General features: G+C 45.2%; 1 protein-coding gene across 4 annotated transcripts in view; it reads left to right on the top strand.

The window, feature by feature from the left end:
- Positions 1-816: 816 nt before the first annotated feature.
- Positions 817-19,683, top strand: part of Akap7 (A-kinase anchoring protein 7) — a 128,761-nt gene continuing 109,894 nt past the window's right edge. For 3 of the 4 annotated variants that reach the window (XR_003842725.1, XM_029533165.1, XM_021221365.2), the window contains exon 1: positions 12,688-12,734. Coding sequence is in view for 2 of the 4 variants with exons in the window: in XM_029533165.1 (XP_029389025.1) it covers positions 12,716-12,734 (19 nt within the window). In the remaining 2 variants the exon portion in view is untranslated. Of the gene's footprint in view, positions 939-12,687; positions 12,735-19,683 lie in introns of those variants that run through there. The other variant, XM_029533166.1, reaches the window with a different exon arrangement.

Genomic DNA, 19,683 nt, shown 5'->3' with positions numbered 1-19,683 from the left:
ACAGCAATAAAACCCTAACTGAAACACTAGCCTTCTCCTTTTTATGTGCTGCCTACAGTTAGGGTGAGTTTCCCCACCACAACAAACCTAATGTAGGCAACCATTCATAGGCGTGCCCTTGAATGCCAAGAACCTTGTCTCTTCACTCAGTCCTCTCAACGATTAATACTAACCGTCACACCAATTTCTTTTCTCCCAGTATGCATTAGGGTTGATAATGTTGAGGGGTTTCTTGGAGCACAGGGATTTTAGCAGTAAAGTGAAGTGGCCCGAAGCACACCAGGATAGTTGGTCATTCTGCTTGTAATATACGTGGCAAAGATCCTCGTGGCAGAAGAGTCATACTTTCTCATGGCTATCTGCCTTGAAAATTCACTAAGCAAAAATGGCCACACCACCTTCAGGGCGGGGCTGGGTGGGGACCAGACCTGATGGCAGACCTGGGACAAGGGCATCAAATAAGCTCATAGTCAGAAATTGTCCCTCTCTGGAAGTTTCACTTGAGATTCTTTTTTCTTCCTTTAAAAAAATGAATTGAAATAATTGAGGAAGGAAAAAGAAAAAGAAATCCTCCAGTCAAAGAGCCTTCGTAAGTGGGTGGAGAAAGTCCAGCTCTCAATACCAAGAGGAAAATCTGGGCAGACACATAACCTTCTCCTTGTGCTGTTACCTTGGGAACAGGCAGAATCGGAGCTATTCATCACCAGGAAAATGGAATGAAACCCAGAAGTTAAGGCTGAATTTCCAGGTGCTTTTCTGATGCCAAATTGAAATTCAAGATGAGCTATAGAGGTTTGGTAAAGCGGCAGCCGACGGAACCGTGGGAGAACCATACTGGAGGTCTGAGATGCGCAATTCAGTCACACTGCTTTGGAGGTAACATCACTGCTAACGGGAGAAAAGAACGGGGTGGACCGACTAAGCTGTGCAGCACATACGTAAGTAGTAAATAAAACTTGGGGATGTTAAATGAACAGACACCTTAAGAGGGATGGAAGGACCCAGTGAAACTTAATCGTCACGAGGTACTATATATATATATATATGCATACATACACATACATATATATCCCCATGGCCACAGAGGAAAATCAACTTAAAGGAGGAACTGTTAACTTTGGCTCCTGATTTTGCAGGTTCCTGGTGATGGGCAACTGGCTCGGTTGCTTTGGGGCTCGTAGTGGGGAAGAGCATACAGCATCGTGCCCAGGGGAAGCATGTGGCAGAGGAAAGCAAGCCAGGAGACACACACACACAGACATACACAGACACAGACACACACAGACGCACACACACATACATACACAGACGCACGGACACAGACACACACAGACAGACACACAGACATACAGATAAACACAGACACAGACATACAGACATATAGATACACACAGACACACAGACACAGATACACACAGACACACAGACACACACAGATACACACACACAGACACACACAGATACACACAGACACACATAGGCATACAGACAGACACAGACACACACACACAGACAGACACGGGGAAGAATGAATGAATGAGTGAATTTTGGGACCCAATAACCCCTTCAAGGGTATGCCCTAGTGATCTGACTTCTGCCCATTAGACCCCACCTCCCAAAGGTTTGACCCCCTCCCCACAGTGCCTACCACCTGAGCTATAGACTCTTCACTCCTTAGACTTTGGGGATGTTTGAGACCCAAACCCTGACACAGGAGACTTGCCCTGGTGTTTTCCTGGTAGAGCACTTTTCCGTACGGGTCCCTGGAGACAAATCTCAGTTCGGGGATGGGGGTTGTTAACCTGTGATAAAGGGATTTCCTAGTGTGTGGGAGCCCTTAGTCTAGGCTTCAGCAGCCCCACAAACAAACAACAAACACATGAGCAAGAAACAAACAAATCTCTCCGGGGCTTTGTTCCTCACATCTACACCTCGGAAGGGAAGCTGATAGGGTGCCATGAATTCAGGAATCATAAACAAGCAAGTTTCCTAGGACTCACCCTGTCAGCCCAGCAGCACCCCGCACCGCACCCTAAGAGTTCTCTGTACCCTCCTCACTTCTTCCCCCTGCTCCTCATGACTCTTTTAAAGTGATTTAAAGAGTTGTGAGATGTGGGCATTTTAATACAGTTTAAGAGTCTTTTTTGTTGATATGGTGACTCCTGCCTATACCTCAGCATTTAGAGAACTGAGTAAGACCCTGCCGTCAGTCCGTCAAACAAACCCAGGCCTGTGAAATGGCTTCACAAAGGAAGGTGCTCATGCTCAGGCTTGACAGCTTGTGTTCTAGTCCTTGCACCAACAGAGTAAAAGGGGAGAATGGGCTAGTGTGTATTGGTTGCACCCCTAAATATAGGTGCATCCCTAAAGGTAAATAAATGCAATAAAAATTAAAATAAGCAAACAAATACTTGCAAAGAGAAAACACCTGAGGACTTTAAGTCTTCAGGACAAAGTTATAAAAAAACAAACAAACAAGTGAGATTAATATGTAAAATAACAGATTTTCAAGTTCTCATTGAGACTATTATTTATAATTAAAATACAAAGAACAGGGGCTGGTGAGATGGCTCAGTGGGTAAGAGCATTGATTGCTCTTCCGAAGGTCCGGAGTTCAAATCCCAGCAACCACATGGTGGCTCACAACCATCCGTAACAAGATCTGACGCCCTCTTCTGGAGTGTCTGAAGTCAGCTACAGTGTACTTACATATAATAAATAAATAAATCTTTAAAAAAAAAATACAAAGAACAGGTTACAGCAAATGTTTTCAATATAGACAAACTATTGAGCTGGAAATGTAGCTCAGTTGGTAGAGGGCTGGCCTAGTACACTTGGAGTCCCGGGTTCAACCCCCAGCACCACATAAATGAGGTATCATGGTGTTCGCCTGCAGGCATAGCTCTTGGGAAGTAAAAGGCAGGATCAGAAGGTCAGAAGGTCAGAAGGTCAATGTCATCCTTGAATAGACAGTGAGTTAGAGGTCAGCATGGACTATTATTAGTCCCTGTCTCTAACAAACAAACAAACAAACAAAAACAAACCACAATTTAAAATAATTAATAAATAGATTTTATAAAGGTAGAAGCAAAAGATAAGTTAGAGAAAATGAGCAAGTGTTTTCTCTATCAAGACATGCAAATGACCATCGAGTGCACATGGCTCTCGAGGAGTGAAAAATTGCCCCTTTTGTTTTCTGAAGATTCTCCAACTTGAAGAGATAGATAATATACAAATTATAGGACCAGAAAGAGACACATATATTAATATGTACATCGTCATGGGATTTGTACAAAATAGAAAGCTCAAAAAAAAAGGGTCAAAGCTGGGCATGGTGGGCACAGCTGTAATCTCAGCAGTTATGAAGTCAGGGGCTCAAGGTCATCATTGTCTGCTTCTTAGTGGGTGTGAGGCCAGCCTGGGATACAGGAGAGAAAGAAAGAAAGAAAGAAAGAGAGAGAGAGAGAGAGAGAGAGAGAGAGAGAGAGAGAGAGAGANAAGAAAGGAAGGAAGGAAGGAAGGAAGGAAGAAAGAAAGAAAGAAAGAAAGAAAGAAAGAAAGAAAGAAAGAAAGAAAGAAAGAAAGAAAGAAAGCAAAACCGAATCAAACCAAAACAAACATCGGCCAGATAATTAAAAACACTCCTCAAAGGAGAGAGAGAACCAGGCGACTCAGGCAGGATGCGGGCAGCCACCAAAAGGCAGAAAGTGACTTTGAGGAGAAAAGAAGATGGGCTTGGAGCAAACTTCCTCTTGTGAGGAATGCTTGGTTGCTCCCTCTGTGATTCCCATTCGGGATCCCTTGCTTAATAAAACCTCAGTTGGAGGTCTAGAGACAATCTGGCTCCTCTTGGGTGGATCTGGCCTTTAGATAAGTGGGCTTCAGTGGATGCCGGGGCTAACACTCCGCTGCTGCCCGGAGCCTCGCAGCTGAAGTTCAAAGTAGAACATTTTCTGAGACCTAACAAAACAGCGTTCAGATTCATTAACAATGAAATAAATAAGAGCTAAAATAACTGTCTGCACTTTGTAGATGGACAATAAAGGAAGAACTTCAAAGTAGTAGAATTTAATAAACTCCCAAAACCTACTTACAAGTCTCTGTTTTGGGAGGGGCAGGGTCTTGTCCCGGAGCTCAGGGCTCTCTTTAAACTTTCTATGTGGTCTACCCTGGTGTTGAACTTGGCGGCAGTCATCCTATCTTAGCCTCTATCTTAGGTTTTACTGCTGTGAACAGACAGCATGACCTAGGCAACTGTTATTTACATTTAACTGGGCCTGGCTTATAGGTTCAGAGCGAGGTTCAGCCCATTATCATCAAGGCGGGAGCATGGCAGTCTCCAGGCAGACATGGTACAGGAGTGAGAGGTCCTCATATTCACCTGAAGGCTGCTTGGAGAAGACTGGCTTCCAGACAGCTAGGACTAACCCTTACCCGCAGGAACACACCTCCTCCAACAAGGCCACACCTCCTAAGAGTGCCACTCCTTGGGCCAAGCATATACAAACCACCATAGCCTCCCAGTGCTGGACTTAACAAGTGTGGACGACTGCATCAAGCAAGCATATACATCTGTTTGAACATTATGGTGGGTGATTGGTAATATGGTTCAAAAACTATAAACAGTCCTGGTCTTTTATCTACCCATCTCCTTCCTGGGAATTTATTTTAAGCAATAAAATAGTGGGGCTGGAGAGATGCTGCAACAGTTAAGAGGACCTGGGTTCATTTCTCAGCACCCATGCCTACAACTCCAGCTTCCGGGGTCCGACACACTCTTCTGCCTTCGACAGGCAACTGTACTCATGAGCACATTCCTATACATAGACACACACACATAATTAAAAATAATTTAAACAGAGCCTTTTAAAAAGTAATAAAACGGGGCTGGAGAGATGGCTCAGCATTTGAGAGCACTGACTGCTCTTCCAAAGGTCCTGGGTTCAATTCCCAGCAACCACATGGTGGCTCACGACCCCCTGTCATGAGATCTGATGCCCTCTTTTGGTGCATCTGAAGACAGCTACAGTGTAATTACATATAAATAAATACATCTTTAAAATAAAATAAGAGCAAAAAGCAATACAAGATTTTAAAGGAATGACAGAAAGTATCATAATGATTAATAATGACACACTGGCATTAATTTACATGAGACTGAATAATAAAGTCAATGGTAAATTGAATTCATTATGGTACTCTTACATAAATCTGAAACTGTGATATAGAAGACTACTAAATGACATGAGAAATTATTTCTAATATTTTGTACTATTAGAAATCAGGTTACAATGATTTTTATGAAATGCATGCAGTGATATATATGTTTATATTTCTATATCAATAACTGGCTTGATATCTTTCTGAATACTTCTGATTGATATTATATCTGAGGACTGAACACAGTCCATGCAAATGCAAGAGCTTCATTTCTAGACTGGTGATAATGTTTAATTTCATTTCATAAATTCTTCTGCATTTGAAGATTTTCTAGAATAACACAAGTTATTCACAAAACAGTAGTTAGAGCTGTTTAAAATAGTATTAAAAATTCAAATTCTTCTTATTTATTTATCTTTTGTTTTTCAAGAGAGGGTTTTTCTGTATAGCCGTAGCTGTCCCAGAACTCTTGCTGTAGACTAGGCTGGCCTTGAACTCACAGAGATCTGACTACCTCTGCTTCCTGGGTGCTGGAATTAAAAGTGTGAGCCACCACCTGCAGTCAAGAAATTAAAACTCTACTAGTTAATTTCATCAGACATTTCTCAGCTGTGCAGCTATTGAAAAAACTATTATTAAGTAGGCACAAGATCTGGTGGCATAGCTTAGCTGTAGAACAAGTGATTAAGATATGAAATCCTAGGTTAAATCCTTAGGGACAAACATGGGGAGGTGAAAGGAAGGGGGAGGGATGGTGCCTGATGGGAGTTGGTATCTTAAAGTCATTATGCTAAAAGACCAACAGGTTTTATGGTTCCCCTCCAATACAATGGAATGTCATCCTGAGTCACCCTTGGTCCCAGAGTCCTAGCTTTTGTGTTGATATTTGACTATGTCTTGTAAAACTGCATGACTTCACCTCCTTTGAAAGCATTTGCAGCTGTAGTTTATCTGTAGGACAAGCAAGTTTCTAGACTAAGAATTAGAACTAAGAATTAGTTCTGGGGGATGTTCCCAGGGAAAGGACTATAACCACAGATAGAAGTGGAGCGCATGTCTATACTGAAGGGAGTCTGGTAGATAAATGAGACAGTTAGCAACAAGCTCCGAAGGTCAGAGGTGGCTTTTGCTACAGGAACCATGTAGAAATTTGAATGTGAAACCTTTCCATGCAGCTCTTTTGAAGCATCCCATAGAGAGAATGGGTGTGTTCTGAGGAACCTATTATCTCAATAAACTCTGTAACTTTCAGAGGTTCTAAATCATATCGGTGATTCTGCCAATCTCCTAGTAGAAGACAATGTATCGGGAAGAATTGGTCTCATTTGCCAAGGGCCATCCAATGAAGACTGGGAGAATCCACTGTGGCCCTGTGAACCAGCCAGGCAGTGGTCTGGCCGGAGGAGAAGGGTTCCTGGAGTCAGCTGGACCAGGGGAGCTCAGGAAGTCAATCGAGCCCTAGGAATGAGTGGTCACCAGGATTAATCCAGCAGCAGCACACAGCTGGGGATGGCCAGATATAACTGAAAAAACCCAAGAGACTTTTATCATTGATGTCAATGGCAGCTCATTTTACTTTTCAGGCCAGAGACACTTAAAACCATTATGGTAGCCCACGAACTCCTTTCTTTCCCTCCTCCTTTCCCCTTCTTTCTCCTTTTTGAAACTTATTTGGCTGTGCGGGGTTTGTTTGTTTGATTGATAAGCATGACTAGTTAAAAAATAGACCTGAATCTTTTTATAAATCCATTCATTAAATACTCTCACAGCAACCTCTGTATACTTGGTAACACAAAGACTTGAAAACACAGGTTCTGTCTTGTGGGGGGACTAATGGGGCAAACGGTAACAAGATGGGCTAGCAGGCACAGGCCTACTGAAGCAGGAAGGCGGAACACCTAAGGGGCGGGGTTTGGGTCCAGGCGCTCTTCCCTCAGGAAGTCATACACATCCCAGATCACTCTTACAGCTCTGGTCACCTGAGCTGCCGCATCTGTTCGCAAGATGTCTGATCTTGGCCAACGAGATTGATGAACGCCTCTCAGGAGACCCAAAGATGGCAAACATAATGCTTACAGGTTTTGCCCTTTAGCCCCACTCTCTCCCTTGCTAGAAACTGATAGATTACATTGCAAAAGCTCGCCCCCAAGGTCTAGTCCCTATTTGGCTGCTTTCTCGTTCTTTAGACAAAACATCAAGGTCCAAAATTCAAAATTCATTATTTGACTAACATGTCCCATCAGGATTTATCAACTAACTCACCCCAGCACAGACTCCCTTTTCTTCTTAGAATTCCACTCTGGCAAAACAGACAAACAAACAAACAAACAAAAAACCAAAACAAAACATACACAAAACAAAACCACAACCATCAAAACAAAACCCAAAACCCTACCCGATGTGGCCTGCTGTCTGCCTATCTAGAGGCGGCCCCCACCTTGCCCCTCCCAGGTAATAAATCTCCTTTGTGCTAAGAATGTGGTGTCTGGAAGTGTCCTGTACCTTCTCCCTGAGGCTGCCAAACCCCTTCAAGTGTATCTGTAATCTGCTCAAGTGAGGAATTTTCTTGATCAAATTATTTGAAGTGGGGTGGGGGGTGGGGTGGGGGAGCTCACCCTAAAAGTGAGCGTCCTGTTGATGGCAGCCCAAACTAAAGGAAACGGAAGAAGGTTATGTTTATTATGTTTATTTTTAATTTATTTTTAATTTATTTATGATTGCTTTCTGGTGGCTTGCCTCCGTAATTTCTGGCAAGTTCATCCGCTTGGTGGTTGCCACTGCTACATTCCTTTGGTGCTATTAGGAACCTTCTTTAGTCTTCCATGGTGCCAGACTGAGACTTGCAGACTTGTAGACTGAGCAACAACTGCGGTTTCTTTTAGCCTTTCTGGTGTAAGACAGCCATTTGCGGATTTCCCTGGTGTTGGTTTACAGGCCATTCCGCTAGGCTCCTCCCAGGGAACTAGCAAAGGCTTACCTCATAATCTGCCACCATTACAGGCTGCAGCCAGGTGCAGCCAGGCAGCCTATAAAAGGACTGTTGGCCACCCCGGTTCACCCTCTCTCTGTTCCCACTCGGTTCCCAGCCAGCCAACCTCTCTCTCTCTTTCTGCTTTCTCTTAGTGGCTCTGCTCCCCGCTACCTCTTCTCCAGACCCTCCCTCCTCTCAAATAAACCCCCTTTCTACCAGGTCTATTGCATGGTATGATTTCTCAGGGGGACACCCTGGCATGGGTCCCCCAGGTCCCCCCCACCCCGAGTCATTATATTTCATAACCCCTGAACTATCCAGACCTCAATATGTAACAAAAGGTGGTACAGTGTGAAGAGACTAGGCAAAAGGAAAAAGGATTTAGCTTGGGTGGCTTGGGAGAGCAAATGTACAGTAAATAAAGGCTTTAAGTAAAGCTGGTTAGGCAGGGAAAGCCCTGTTCTCTACTTACTGGTACGGGGATACAACAGAGCCAGGCAATTCAGGGTGCCATTTTTGGTTCTTAGTTTAACAAAAGAATTTAGACTTAGAGATTGCAACAAAACACCATGACTGGAGAACAAGCTGGAGGAAAGGGTTCACTTGTTACTCCTCATTACTCTTCATCACTGAAGGGAGTCAGGACAAGAACCCAAACAGGGCAAGATTCTGGAGACAGGTGCTAATGCAGAGGCCATTGACCCCAGGACCACCAGCCCAGGGGTGGTGCCACCCACAATAGGCTGGGCCCAGCTCCATCAATCACTGATTTAGAGAATGCCCTACAGCCAGATCAGCTGGAGGCATTTGCTCAATCCAGGTTCTCTCCTTTTGAATAACTCTAGTTTCTGTGTCAAGCTGTCATAAGACGAGCCAGCGCAGACTTTGAGAGAAAACCAACCAGGGCAGGCAAGCTTTAAATACTGGCAGCTGCTGGGAAGAGAAAGGTTAAGAGTAATCGTGCGCTGGGGCAGTGGTGGCGCACGCCTTTAATCCCAGCACTCGGGAGGCAGAGGCAGGTGGATTTCTGAGTTCGAGGTCAGCCTGGTCTACAGAGTGAGTTCCAGGACAGTCAGGGCTACACAGAGAAACCCTGTCTCGAAACAAACAAACAAACAAACAAAACAAGAGTAATCGTGTTTTTCAAACTAGAGGCTGAGGTCAGAGAAAGAGTGAGAAAGGCTAGAGAGTCACAGGGCTTGCTTCGACTTTGGGGAGTAACTGAAAAACAGGTAAAAGTGCAAGGGCAAGCATTTGAGTTCAGGGAATCCCCTCTCCATCCCCCTCTTCCCCCCTTCCCCTCTCCAGACCATAGTTTCCCCTCCCTCTACCCAGTTCTCCCCCCCAGATTCATTCCTCCTTGGTTTTCCTTCAGAAAAGAGCAGGCCTCCCGCGGATATCAACCGAACACAGCACAGCAAGTTACAGTAACTCTCATATCAGGGATGGGCAAGGCAGCTCAGTAGGAGAAAACGGGTTCCAAGAGCAGGCAAGAATCGAAGATACCTCTGCTTCCAGTGATAGGAACCCCACAAACATGCCACGCTCATGTAAGGCACAAGACAACGAAACGATGCCATGAAAACCAAACCTAGTGTAGGCATGAGTATGATAATGTAACCATGGAAACCAAGTCTACTGTGTGTGTGTGTGTGTGTGTGTGTGTATAAGATAAAGTTGAAGCCTGGTGAAGTAAGGTGTGAACGCCTTAATTATGATTGGCTAAAAACAGTTTAAAAACCCAGTCTGGCACCACGACTCACTCACATGGAGACGCCTTCGCACTGAGAGACCAGTCCACCGACCCGGACGCCCTGAGCCTGCACCTCGAACTCAGCTCCAGCAGGACCCAAAAAGCAGAAGGCGACTTCTTGAACCTTACTTGACCAGCCACCATCAAGCCAGGCTATGACATCGGGCCAGACCGGAGGTGTGTGAACGAGTGCAGTGCGATCCCATTTCGCCATTTACTTGTTTATTGCTACTTACGAATACTTTAAGCTGTTATAACCTAACCTCCAAGTCCGAGGTTTCCTTCTCGTCTCTGTCCCCAGTTCACGACAGTTCGCAAGAGTTTTGTGACAGCTAAACAACCACAGCATGTATGTAGAGGAACTAGCCCAGACCCATGCAGGATCTGTGAGCCTCTATGAATCAACCCTGCTTAGTCGATTCTGTGGGCCATGTTCTTGTGGTGTCACCTCTCTGGCAGGATCCTCCAATTCTTTCTTCCCCTTTTCCTCGGGGCTCCCCAAGCTCTGAGGGGGAAGAGACTGGAAGGAGAACTCCAAGTAGAGAGCTTTCAGCTCATGTTTGGTGTGGGTCTCTGCATCTGCTCCCCGTCAGCTGCCAGGGGCAGCCTTTCTGATGACAATTGGGCTAGGACTGATCTATGAGTACAGCGGAATATCATTAGGAACCATTTGGATTTTCTTTTTCCTATCATAGGTCTCCGGGCTGTCCAGCCTCTGGTTCCTGGGTCATGCTGTAGTATCAGGCACCGGCTTCCTTTTGTGGCGTGAGCCTTAGACTAGAGCAGTCATTGGTTGGCCACTCTCACAAGTTCTTTGCCTCCTTTGCCTCAGCATGTATTTCAGACAGGGTAGATTGTAGGTGAAAGGTTTGGGGGCTGGGTTGGTGTTCTGGTTCCTCCACTGAAGTTCTGTCCCAAGGCTAAGGATTACACCACAGATACGTGGTTAGAAATAGAAACACGGTGCTTTTTTTTTTTTTTTTTTTTTTTTTGGAGGGAAATCCAGGAGTGGGCTCTTGAGCTGAAGGAAGACACCCCAATCCCCAAGCATCAGACCACCCATGAGGTGCAGAACCCACTTCTCCCAGGTCTGTAGTGTCAGTTTGTGAAGCTGGAGGAGGGGGGGGGTGCGGGGGTGGTGCTCTACTCTTTGCAAACCGGCTGTCAGCCTTGCTCCTATATAAATACACCTTTAAAACGAGAAGGGAGGGGGTAATCCTTACAAAGAGAAATGTATAGTCTACTTCCAGCAGGAAAAGGGAGGGCAAAGAGTTGTTTCTCTGCCTGCGGCACAAAGTAATCCTTATGCTTAGACATCTGATCTGTACTCCGGCCAGTCCAGCTAGCACAGGCTGCCCTTTGAAGATCCTCTTGCCGCCAGCAAGCTCCCTTTCTTACTTTTCATTCTTTCTCTGTGATTAGATTAGCCTGCTCCTTAAAAAAAAAAAAAAGACCGTCTTACATGAAGATCCCCAAAAAGGAGCTGAGACTTAAATAATCAAGCAGGGAACTCTTCAAACTTCCCTACCAGCTTTAAGGGCTACAGTTGTGGAGAAGAGACAGCTAGAGGTCATAGTAACTCCCGTTCCCCCCCCCCCCCCCCGTTCCCCCCCTCCAGTGTTCCCCCTCCCCCTATCCCTCCCTACCCCCCCGCCGCCTCGAGGTCTTCATGTTAACTTTTAATTATTGTTTCGTTTTAAGATGGTCTCACTACGATGTGTAGGTCATGCTGACCTGGAACTTGCTATGCACCCCCAGGTTGGCCTCGAACTCCAGGTACACACAGCTCTGGAGCGCTATGATGAGAGCTGTCCCAACAGGACAAGTTGTGTTAATACTGCAGTTATGTGGATGTCTTCTCTGTTCTCATGCCCATTCCAGGGTAATATTCCCAGTAGGTGAAGTGGGCCGAATTAATTGGTTATTGTCGATACACCACCATATTTTCTTAAATTAAAATTACATTCCCCCAACCAAACAACAGTAATACCATCATTTGCCCCCAGCCTGGAAAAAACAGTAGCATTCTTTTCTACAAGACATATTCATATTTTATTTATTTATTTATTTACTTTGGTTTTTCGAGACAGGGTTTCTCTGTGTAGCTCTGGCTGTCCTGGAACTCACTCTGTAGACCAGGCTAGCCTCGAACTCAGAGATCCGCCTGCCTCTGCCTCCCGAGTGCTGGGATTAAAGGCGTGGCCACCACGCCCAGCTACATACTCATATTTTAACTATTTTTTTTAAAAAGTAAATTGTTTTCTCTTGTTTTACTCAGATACTGAGGAGCCTTGTCTGCAAAAAATTTTGTAGATGATTTCATTTAGCAATTCCAACTTTTAGCTATTAAACTGCTGTTGAAAATGCTACTTTGGGGGGGGGGTAGTGCCAAGTAAATAAAAGCATCTCATTATAGCGGCTTTCAAGGCCTTGCTATTGTACATTTTGCTCCGCCCGCCTATTTTGCAATCAGATCTGTGTTTTCCAAAGCTCCACGCTAAAGCAAACACACGGGTTCTCAAGAGCCAGCGGGCCAAGGAATGCTCTCTGGATCCCTGGCTCGCCCCTCCGAGCGTGGGACGGGAAGGGCCGCACCGCAGGAAATAACCGAGGGCGGCCAGAGGTCGGAGCCCAGCGCGGCCCCGGGGACCGCCCCGATCCGGGTACCCACGCCCCGCCGGGCCGGCCCCTTCCGGCTCCTTCCGAAGCGGCGGGTGCCGGGGATGCTGCGACTCGCGGGGCGCTGCGCCTCCGCAGGCCTGGCCGCCGCGGCCCGCGCCCTCGCCGCCCCGCGCGCCCCGGGCCCGCGCCTCCGCCTCCGCGCCGCGACCATGGAGCGTCCCGCCGCGGGTGAGAGCGCGCCGCCCTGCGCGCCCCGGGGCGGCCTCTGCCGTGGGGCGTGCTCGCCCGCCCCGCTCCGCCTCCCAGGCCGCCTGCAGCCCCACGCCCCTCGCGGCCGATCCTCCCCCTACACCCCGGGCACTCTGGTCCAGCCCGGTAGTCCGGGCAGTTTGGTTGCATCCGTGGGTCTCCGTGCACCACTCCACTCCTCGAACCGAAAGGGGTGTGATCCCACAAGTTGTGGTTTCTCTTACCTCTTCCTATCTTGTGACCCATGGCCCAGAGTTTGGCAACACATCCTTTCCTACTGTGTTGGGGAGGTTAACAAAATCAAGGGGGAAAAAAAAAATCTCCGTTTTACTTACCTATTTATTATTTTTTAAAATGGCAAATAGAAGCCTCGGAACACTGTCTTGTCTCATTTAGGATTTTACCCGAGGCTTGGCAAGGCACACTTTAAAACGGGCGCCAATCTGCTGGCGCCCAGAATGAACTATAGCTCCTTATGTGCTGAACCTGGGTAGGAATTAGAGATTGGACTCGGAGGGAAAGGGACTGCGAAGTAAGGGGAAAAAGATGTTCTACAAGAACACCTACATATCTACAAAGCGTAAGAATTTTAAAATAGGCAATCCAAGCATGCTATCTATGTAAGTACTTTATATGTATGTAAATATACATCATGTGAATAATGTACATGTGTTTATAACTTTCATGTGAATGCAATTACTCGGATCATGTGAGGAGATACCCAGAGTGTCCCTGCTCGAGATGTTTTTATAAGGTACAGGGGCGTGGGTAATAGGCGGAAGGAGAGGACTCAGCTCACCTTTTTACACCGCGTGGCTTTGCAGTTCGGGATGCTGTTAGCGCAGTGGTTCCCTATAGTGACAAAGCTTAAGGCGCTTGTCCGGTTTACTGGGTCCTTCCATTCAGGTAGTGTCGACTTGTCAATTTCTCCTGAATAACGTGGATTGCTCCCTCTTCGCGAGGCGCAGAAGGAGGCACACTGAGTAAGGGGCTTGGTTGGCATGAAGTTTAAACATTCCTGGAGGCCTACTCTGCCACTGTTTTAGTAGTTAGTAGTTAGTAGTTAGTCACAGTAGATAGGCCGCAATGAACGGCAGGCCCATTCCATAGCTGTTTACGCTGCTCTGGGACCAGAAGAGAGTCTCGCCTAATGGAGGTGTGTCTTGTTCAGATAGGAAGCCTATTTCGTATGACTTGGGCAGTCTGTCTGTCTGTCTTTTAGGTTTCCTGTTGGCTTCACTTGGATAGTGTTTGCTGAAATGTACCTGTGATCTGAGCATTTGAATGCGTTTACTTTCTGGGCTCTAGAGGATCCTTTACATACATTCATGGCTTTTCTGACAAAAGCAATATTCACTTTAGAAACGACCTAGTACAGTGGTTGGAAAGTATTTAGCATTCAGAAACACTTGAGCTTTTATTCTTCCTTTCCTAACTGTATATCTTGGGAACTTGCGGTTTTCTAGCTACGTTTTGATTTATCTTTTTTTAAAAAAAAATTTATTTATTTATTATAAGTGTGTACACTGTAAGAGCTACACTTCAGACACTCCAGGAGAGGGCATCGGATTTTTGTTACAGATGGTTGTGAGTCACCATGTGGTTGCTAGGATTTGAACTCAGGACCTTTGGAAGAGCAGTCGGTGCTCTTACCCACTGAGCCATCTCACCAGCCCCGGTTTGATTTATCGTATGCTTGTTTTTGTAACACTGGGGATGAAGCCTAGGGCTTTGTGTATGCTGAGTCAGTGTTGCTTTCCAGCTACACCCCACTACGTATCTGCTTGTTAGAGAGTCGCCTTTTCCCCTGTTGTTAGACTCTTCATGACGGTGGTTTTCAGTCGCCAGAAGGAGCATGCGCTGTTTGCTTCTCTGTTAGACATTTAAATTACTCCCCCTTCTCACTTTGCTTCAAGCAAGGCTGTGAGGAGGCCTGTTTGAGGGTATGTGATAGGAACCCAGACTTGAGTAAGACGTTTAGGCCATCTTCCGTGCTTCTCACCTGTTGGCCCATTGCTTCCTGCCTCAATTTACAGTGCTGCCATCAGTATATGGTAAAGAGCACAGGGCCTAGTCCATTCTGGAAACTGTGGGTCATGTAACAGGTTCACTTGATCCAAATGTTAGCTCCTGAATCTACTTTACTTGTGGGCAAGTTCCTAAATCAGTGCCTGGCGCAATAATAGTCTTCCCTGTAACAGAGTTGTTATGATTTACATGAGTTACTTACCAAAGTGCGTGTGCCTGGCATACAGGACCCATTAAAATGTTGGCTAGTAATGCTGGTAATGCTAGTATCTAACTAGCAAAACTAGTAATTCTAGCAATGCTAATTTCCATAATTATCAGTGTAACGTTTATTCCTGTGGATTATTTGGATTTATGGAAATGATACATTTTGTTTTAATGACAGATCAAATTTTGGGTGACTTTAAAACTCTTTGTGCCATGTGGCTCGGGCTGAGGGTAGCCTTGAACTCCTCACCTTCCTGCCTGTACCTCCCTGGGATGCAAGTGTGAGCTAACATGCCTGGCGTACACATTTCTGTCATAGCTTGATTTACTTTGTAGAGTTGAATCTCAGTCTGGTATGCGGCAAGCAAGAACTCTCTCGTGGTGGTATATCCCAAGCTTCATTAACTTTACATTTGAGACAAAAAAATCTCACTAAATAAGTTGTACAGGTTTTTTTTTTTTAATTTATTACCCTGCCTCAGCTCTTAAAGTACCTGGGATTACAGGTCTGTGCTACCAGGCTCATTACAGCAACATTACAGCAGCCAAAAAAATGAAGTTGTGCTTTAGATCTTAAAGATCGACTGTTTTAAGGCAGTTCCCAGAGAGAAGTATTTACACCTTTTGCCCGAATCCCAGCGTGTGCAGACCTGGAGCAAGGTTCCTGAAATTTAGTTTGAGAAATATTGCTCTGTGGAATGATCTGCACGTCTTTCGAGATGTGTGAGACAGAACGAGTGATGCATACACCAGCCTTTGGTAGCTAAGGTAGGAGGACTGCTAGTTCAAGGTCGGCCTCGGGTACATAGAAAGATTGTGTCTCAAAAGCAAACAAACACAAGGACTAGGATGTGGGGAAAGATGAAGCCTGTTGACAGGAAGGTGAGCTTGTGTAATAATACGGTGGGAATCAGCCTAGAGGTTCCTCAGAAGCTGAAAACATAACTATCCTATGGCTCTATGCTATGGCTATACTGTATAGCTGCACCACTGCTGGGTATACACTCAAAGGATGCTTAAGTCAGTGCATTGGGAGATACCTGCACATCCACGTTGACTGACACACTGTTCACGGTAGTCAAGTAATATTGGTAACCTAGAAGCCCATCTACACGAGAATGGAGAAAGAGAATGGGGTACGTTTACAGTCTCCAAAATTCCACAACACAGCATTTTAGCAGTTGTGAGGGAAAGTGAAGTCAGGGCATTTGCAGGAAAAGAGATGGAACTGGAAATGATTATCCTAAGAGAAATAAGTCAGACTCAGATAAACAACATGTATGTTTTCTCGAATGTGTGGGACCTAAAGTAAAATATATATGTAGATATTCATACGTATTTATTTATGTATGTGTGTTTGTAGGTCATGAAACTATAAAAGAGAATCTTGAAGGGGAGGCAGAAATAGATTCTAAAGGTGGTGGACAATAAAGAAAGGAATGAAGTATTTTTAACAGGAAGGCAGAGAGGGACTAAGTTCAGGAAGCAGCTGGGGGTGGGCAAGGTGAGCTGTTATGAACAAGTGATATGGTGCACGAGTATGAAGGTGCCACAGAAGAACCCAGTAATCCAATAACCCCAAACTAATGCTGGAATTCCAGTGTCATAAAGAATAAAAGAAAAAAAAAAGGCTTAGTTGTAGGTGGCATTCTCTTTTTGGAGTTAAGTCTTGTCTACAAAAATTCCCTTCGTTTTGTTCTCTAACAGTGGAAAGTAGTTTGTATTTTAACTCCTTGGCTTTTGTCAATTTCAATAGAAGATTGCGTTTGAGTTTAATATTTAAATATGTAACATGATGGAGAGTGGGTGGCCATTGTTCTATACACTGTTCTCCCTGAGAGGCGGAGGTGGGAGAGCGAGCGAGAATTCAAGGCCATCCTCAGCTACAGGTTGAGTTTGAGGCCAGCTTGGAGTGTAGGAGATCTTGTCTCATAACCAAGACCAAGGAAGCAGACACTATAAACAAACACAAAAGAATGCTCTAGAGTAATTCATAGCATGCTTTAATTTTTTTCTGATATGGGTTGGTTCTAAGCTTTGGTGTGTAGGATTGAGCCCACGGCTGGGCACAATAGACTAGTGGTCTGTGGGTAAGCCCATCCTCAGCCCTCATATCTTAGGTTTTGTTTTTTTAATGCCTTTTAATGAATCCCATGAAAATGAGACAACCTGCCGTGTTCAGAGGTGGCTGTTAAATACCACTGGTTTCTATGGGTACTGAGACAGCCGCACTGCAGTGGGATAGTAGCCACGCCCAGGTATGCACTTGCTTTGTCCAGTCATTTGGTAAAACTTGGTAGAGGATACACCCGCAGGTGAGCCTGTTCAGGGTTCAGAGTGGAATTATCCAAGGGACACCAGATGGGGCACTGTAGGAGTGACGAGGACCTTTTTACTGATGGTCATTCAAAGATCCTTTTTTCACCAGTTTCCTGGTTAGAGTGGTAGGTAAGCTGTTACTTTCAGATCTCATGGAGAGGACAGGCAAGAGGCAAGCTGCATGGTGTGCACTCCTGGTGACCTTTCCTAGGTGTCTGGAAGAAGACTGGCTCACTGGCTCACTCAGCAGTGCTTGTAGCTCATGCTTTTTATTGTAATCTGTCATTAGAGTAGGTTCAAAGGATAGGAAAAGTGACAGTTTTGGCAATGACTTTCAAGCTTCCCTTGCACATGGGAATCACCCAGGAACTTTTAAGTAATACTGGAGGATATCCTGGTCCACACCATGTAGACCTGGTTTAACTGGCCTGGGGGTGAGCTCCATCCCTGGACAGGTTTGGTGCAGTGCCTGGAATCACCGCTGCTAATTTAAGATTCTTCTTGGCTTCACTTAGCATACTTTGCTTGCTCAGTACTGATGCTAAGTGATCTTATGATGCACTAAAAGTTAAAGTGCATCAAGGACTTAAAGAACGACTTAATTTGCCATGCTAATTAATGAGCGTCCTTGCTTTCAGAATGTATTAGAACCAAGAAATCAGTTTCCTCTGTTTCATACATTATCAAGATGTGTGCTGTAAGCGTTCATTGTAAGTGGCAAATACCGTAAGGAGAAAATAGGCCTTACAATACCCCAAGCCTGCTGCACACCATTGCTTAGCAACATAGTCCACGCTATAGTTTTGTTTCTTTCATCTCAAGATCTCGGGGCTGTATTGAAGCTGGGGCTTACTGCTGCCCCTCCCCGACCCCAGCCCAGCGTCACAAGAAGGAGCATCATTCCACTAGTGTGGGAAGAAATCGACACTCAAGATTTGAATCTGCTGTCTCCTAAATGACACTGCTCTCCTGAACAGCTGACAGGAAGGAAAGTTGAACAGAGAACGAGATGCAGGCCACTTCCCACAGACTCTGGACATGGAACCCCACCCACGTTCTGACCCCACGCCCTGCCTTCTTGGCTCTAAAAGCCTAACCCCATTCCACACCCTGCCTCCTTGGCTATGAGAGCCTCAACTCCACCCCATGCCCTGCCTCCTTGGCTCTGAGAGTCTCAACTCCACCCCATGCCCTGCCTCCTTGGCTCTGAGATTATGAATCCAACCTCACACCCTGCCTCCTTGGCTCTGATATCCCAACCCCACCCCACGTCCTATGTCCTCTAATAGTAGTAAGAATGATAGCTAGCTTCTGTACTATCATGAGATTGAAAAGTTTTACTTGAAGCCATTGTAAGTCAGAACTTTCCACCTGGCATGTAGACTTGGGAAATAATACTGACGAGATAGTATCATATTGGGACTTTTTCCTATCACTAAGTGCTAGATTGAGAAAAAGTTAGGGGAGCCATAGTTGGGTTTATTTATTTCTCCAATTCTGATTTTATACAATCTTCTTATATGTTGTGGGTAGTATATAGGTATGTTTAATTGTACAAGTACTTTAAAAATTGCTTTATCGTTGATATTGGAGTCAAGATCTCAGTCTATAGCCAGGCTGGCTTTGAATTCAGCATTCAGGCAAGAGTTCATGCGAATTAGAAACATAGAGAGGGAGGGAAAAGGGATTAGAGGTGAAGTGCGTGCATGTGTGTGTGTGTGTGTGTGTGTGTGTGTGTGTGTGCTAGTGTGTGCCTGAGTGTATATGTATGTGTGCATGAGTGTGTACATGTGCATGTCTCTCTTGTGTGTACTTGTGTGTGTGCATGTGACTATGATCAAGTACATTATGTTCACATATGAAAATATTGCAATGAAGTCTGTTAGGATATATATAATTATATTGCATACATAATTAATACATATACTAACAAAACAAAATTAGACAAAACGTATTAACATGCCCTCTTTAGCTGATATCACTGAAAAGAGACACGTGAAGACACAATAAACAAACAACTTTTGTTAGTTTGTTGTCAAGAGGTGAGAAAATATGGCTTTTAGGAGTAAGAAAACTTACCAGCGAAAGATGGGAGATTATTGACGTATTTGTCATCCATGTCTGAGTCGAACATACTCGGGAGAAGGCTTCAGCTTCAGCTTCAGAAGCTCACCGTTTAATGTAAAGAATGCACCTTTAAAAAGAAGGCTATCCAAACCCAACCCAACCCAACCAAACCAAACCAAACCAAACCCAACCAAACCCAACCCAACCAAACCAAACCCAACCCAACCCAACCCAACCCAACCAAACCCAACCCAACCCAACCAAACCAAACCCAACCCAACCCAACCCAACCCAACCAAACCCAACC

Source organism: Mus pahari, chromosome 21 (genome assembly GCF_900095145.1).
Source record: "Mus pahari chromosome 21, PAHARI_EIJ_v1.1, whole genome shotgun sequence".
Taxonomy (NCBI): domain Eukaryota; kingdom Metazoa; phylum Chordata; class Mammalia; order Rodentia; family Muridae; genus Mus; species Mus pahari.
This window is presented reverse-complemented; position numbering and strand designations above follow the sequence as displayed.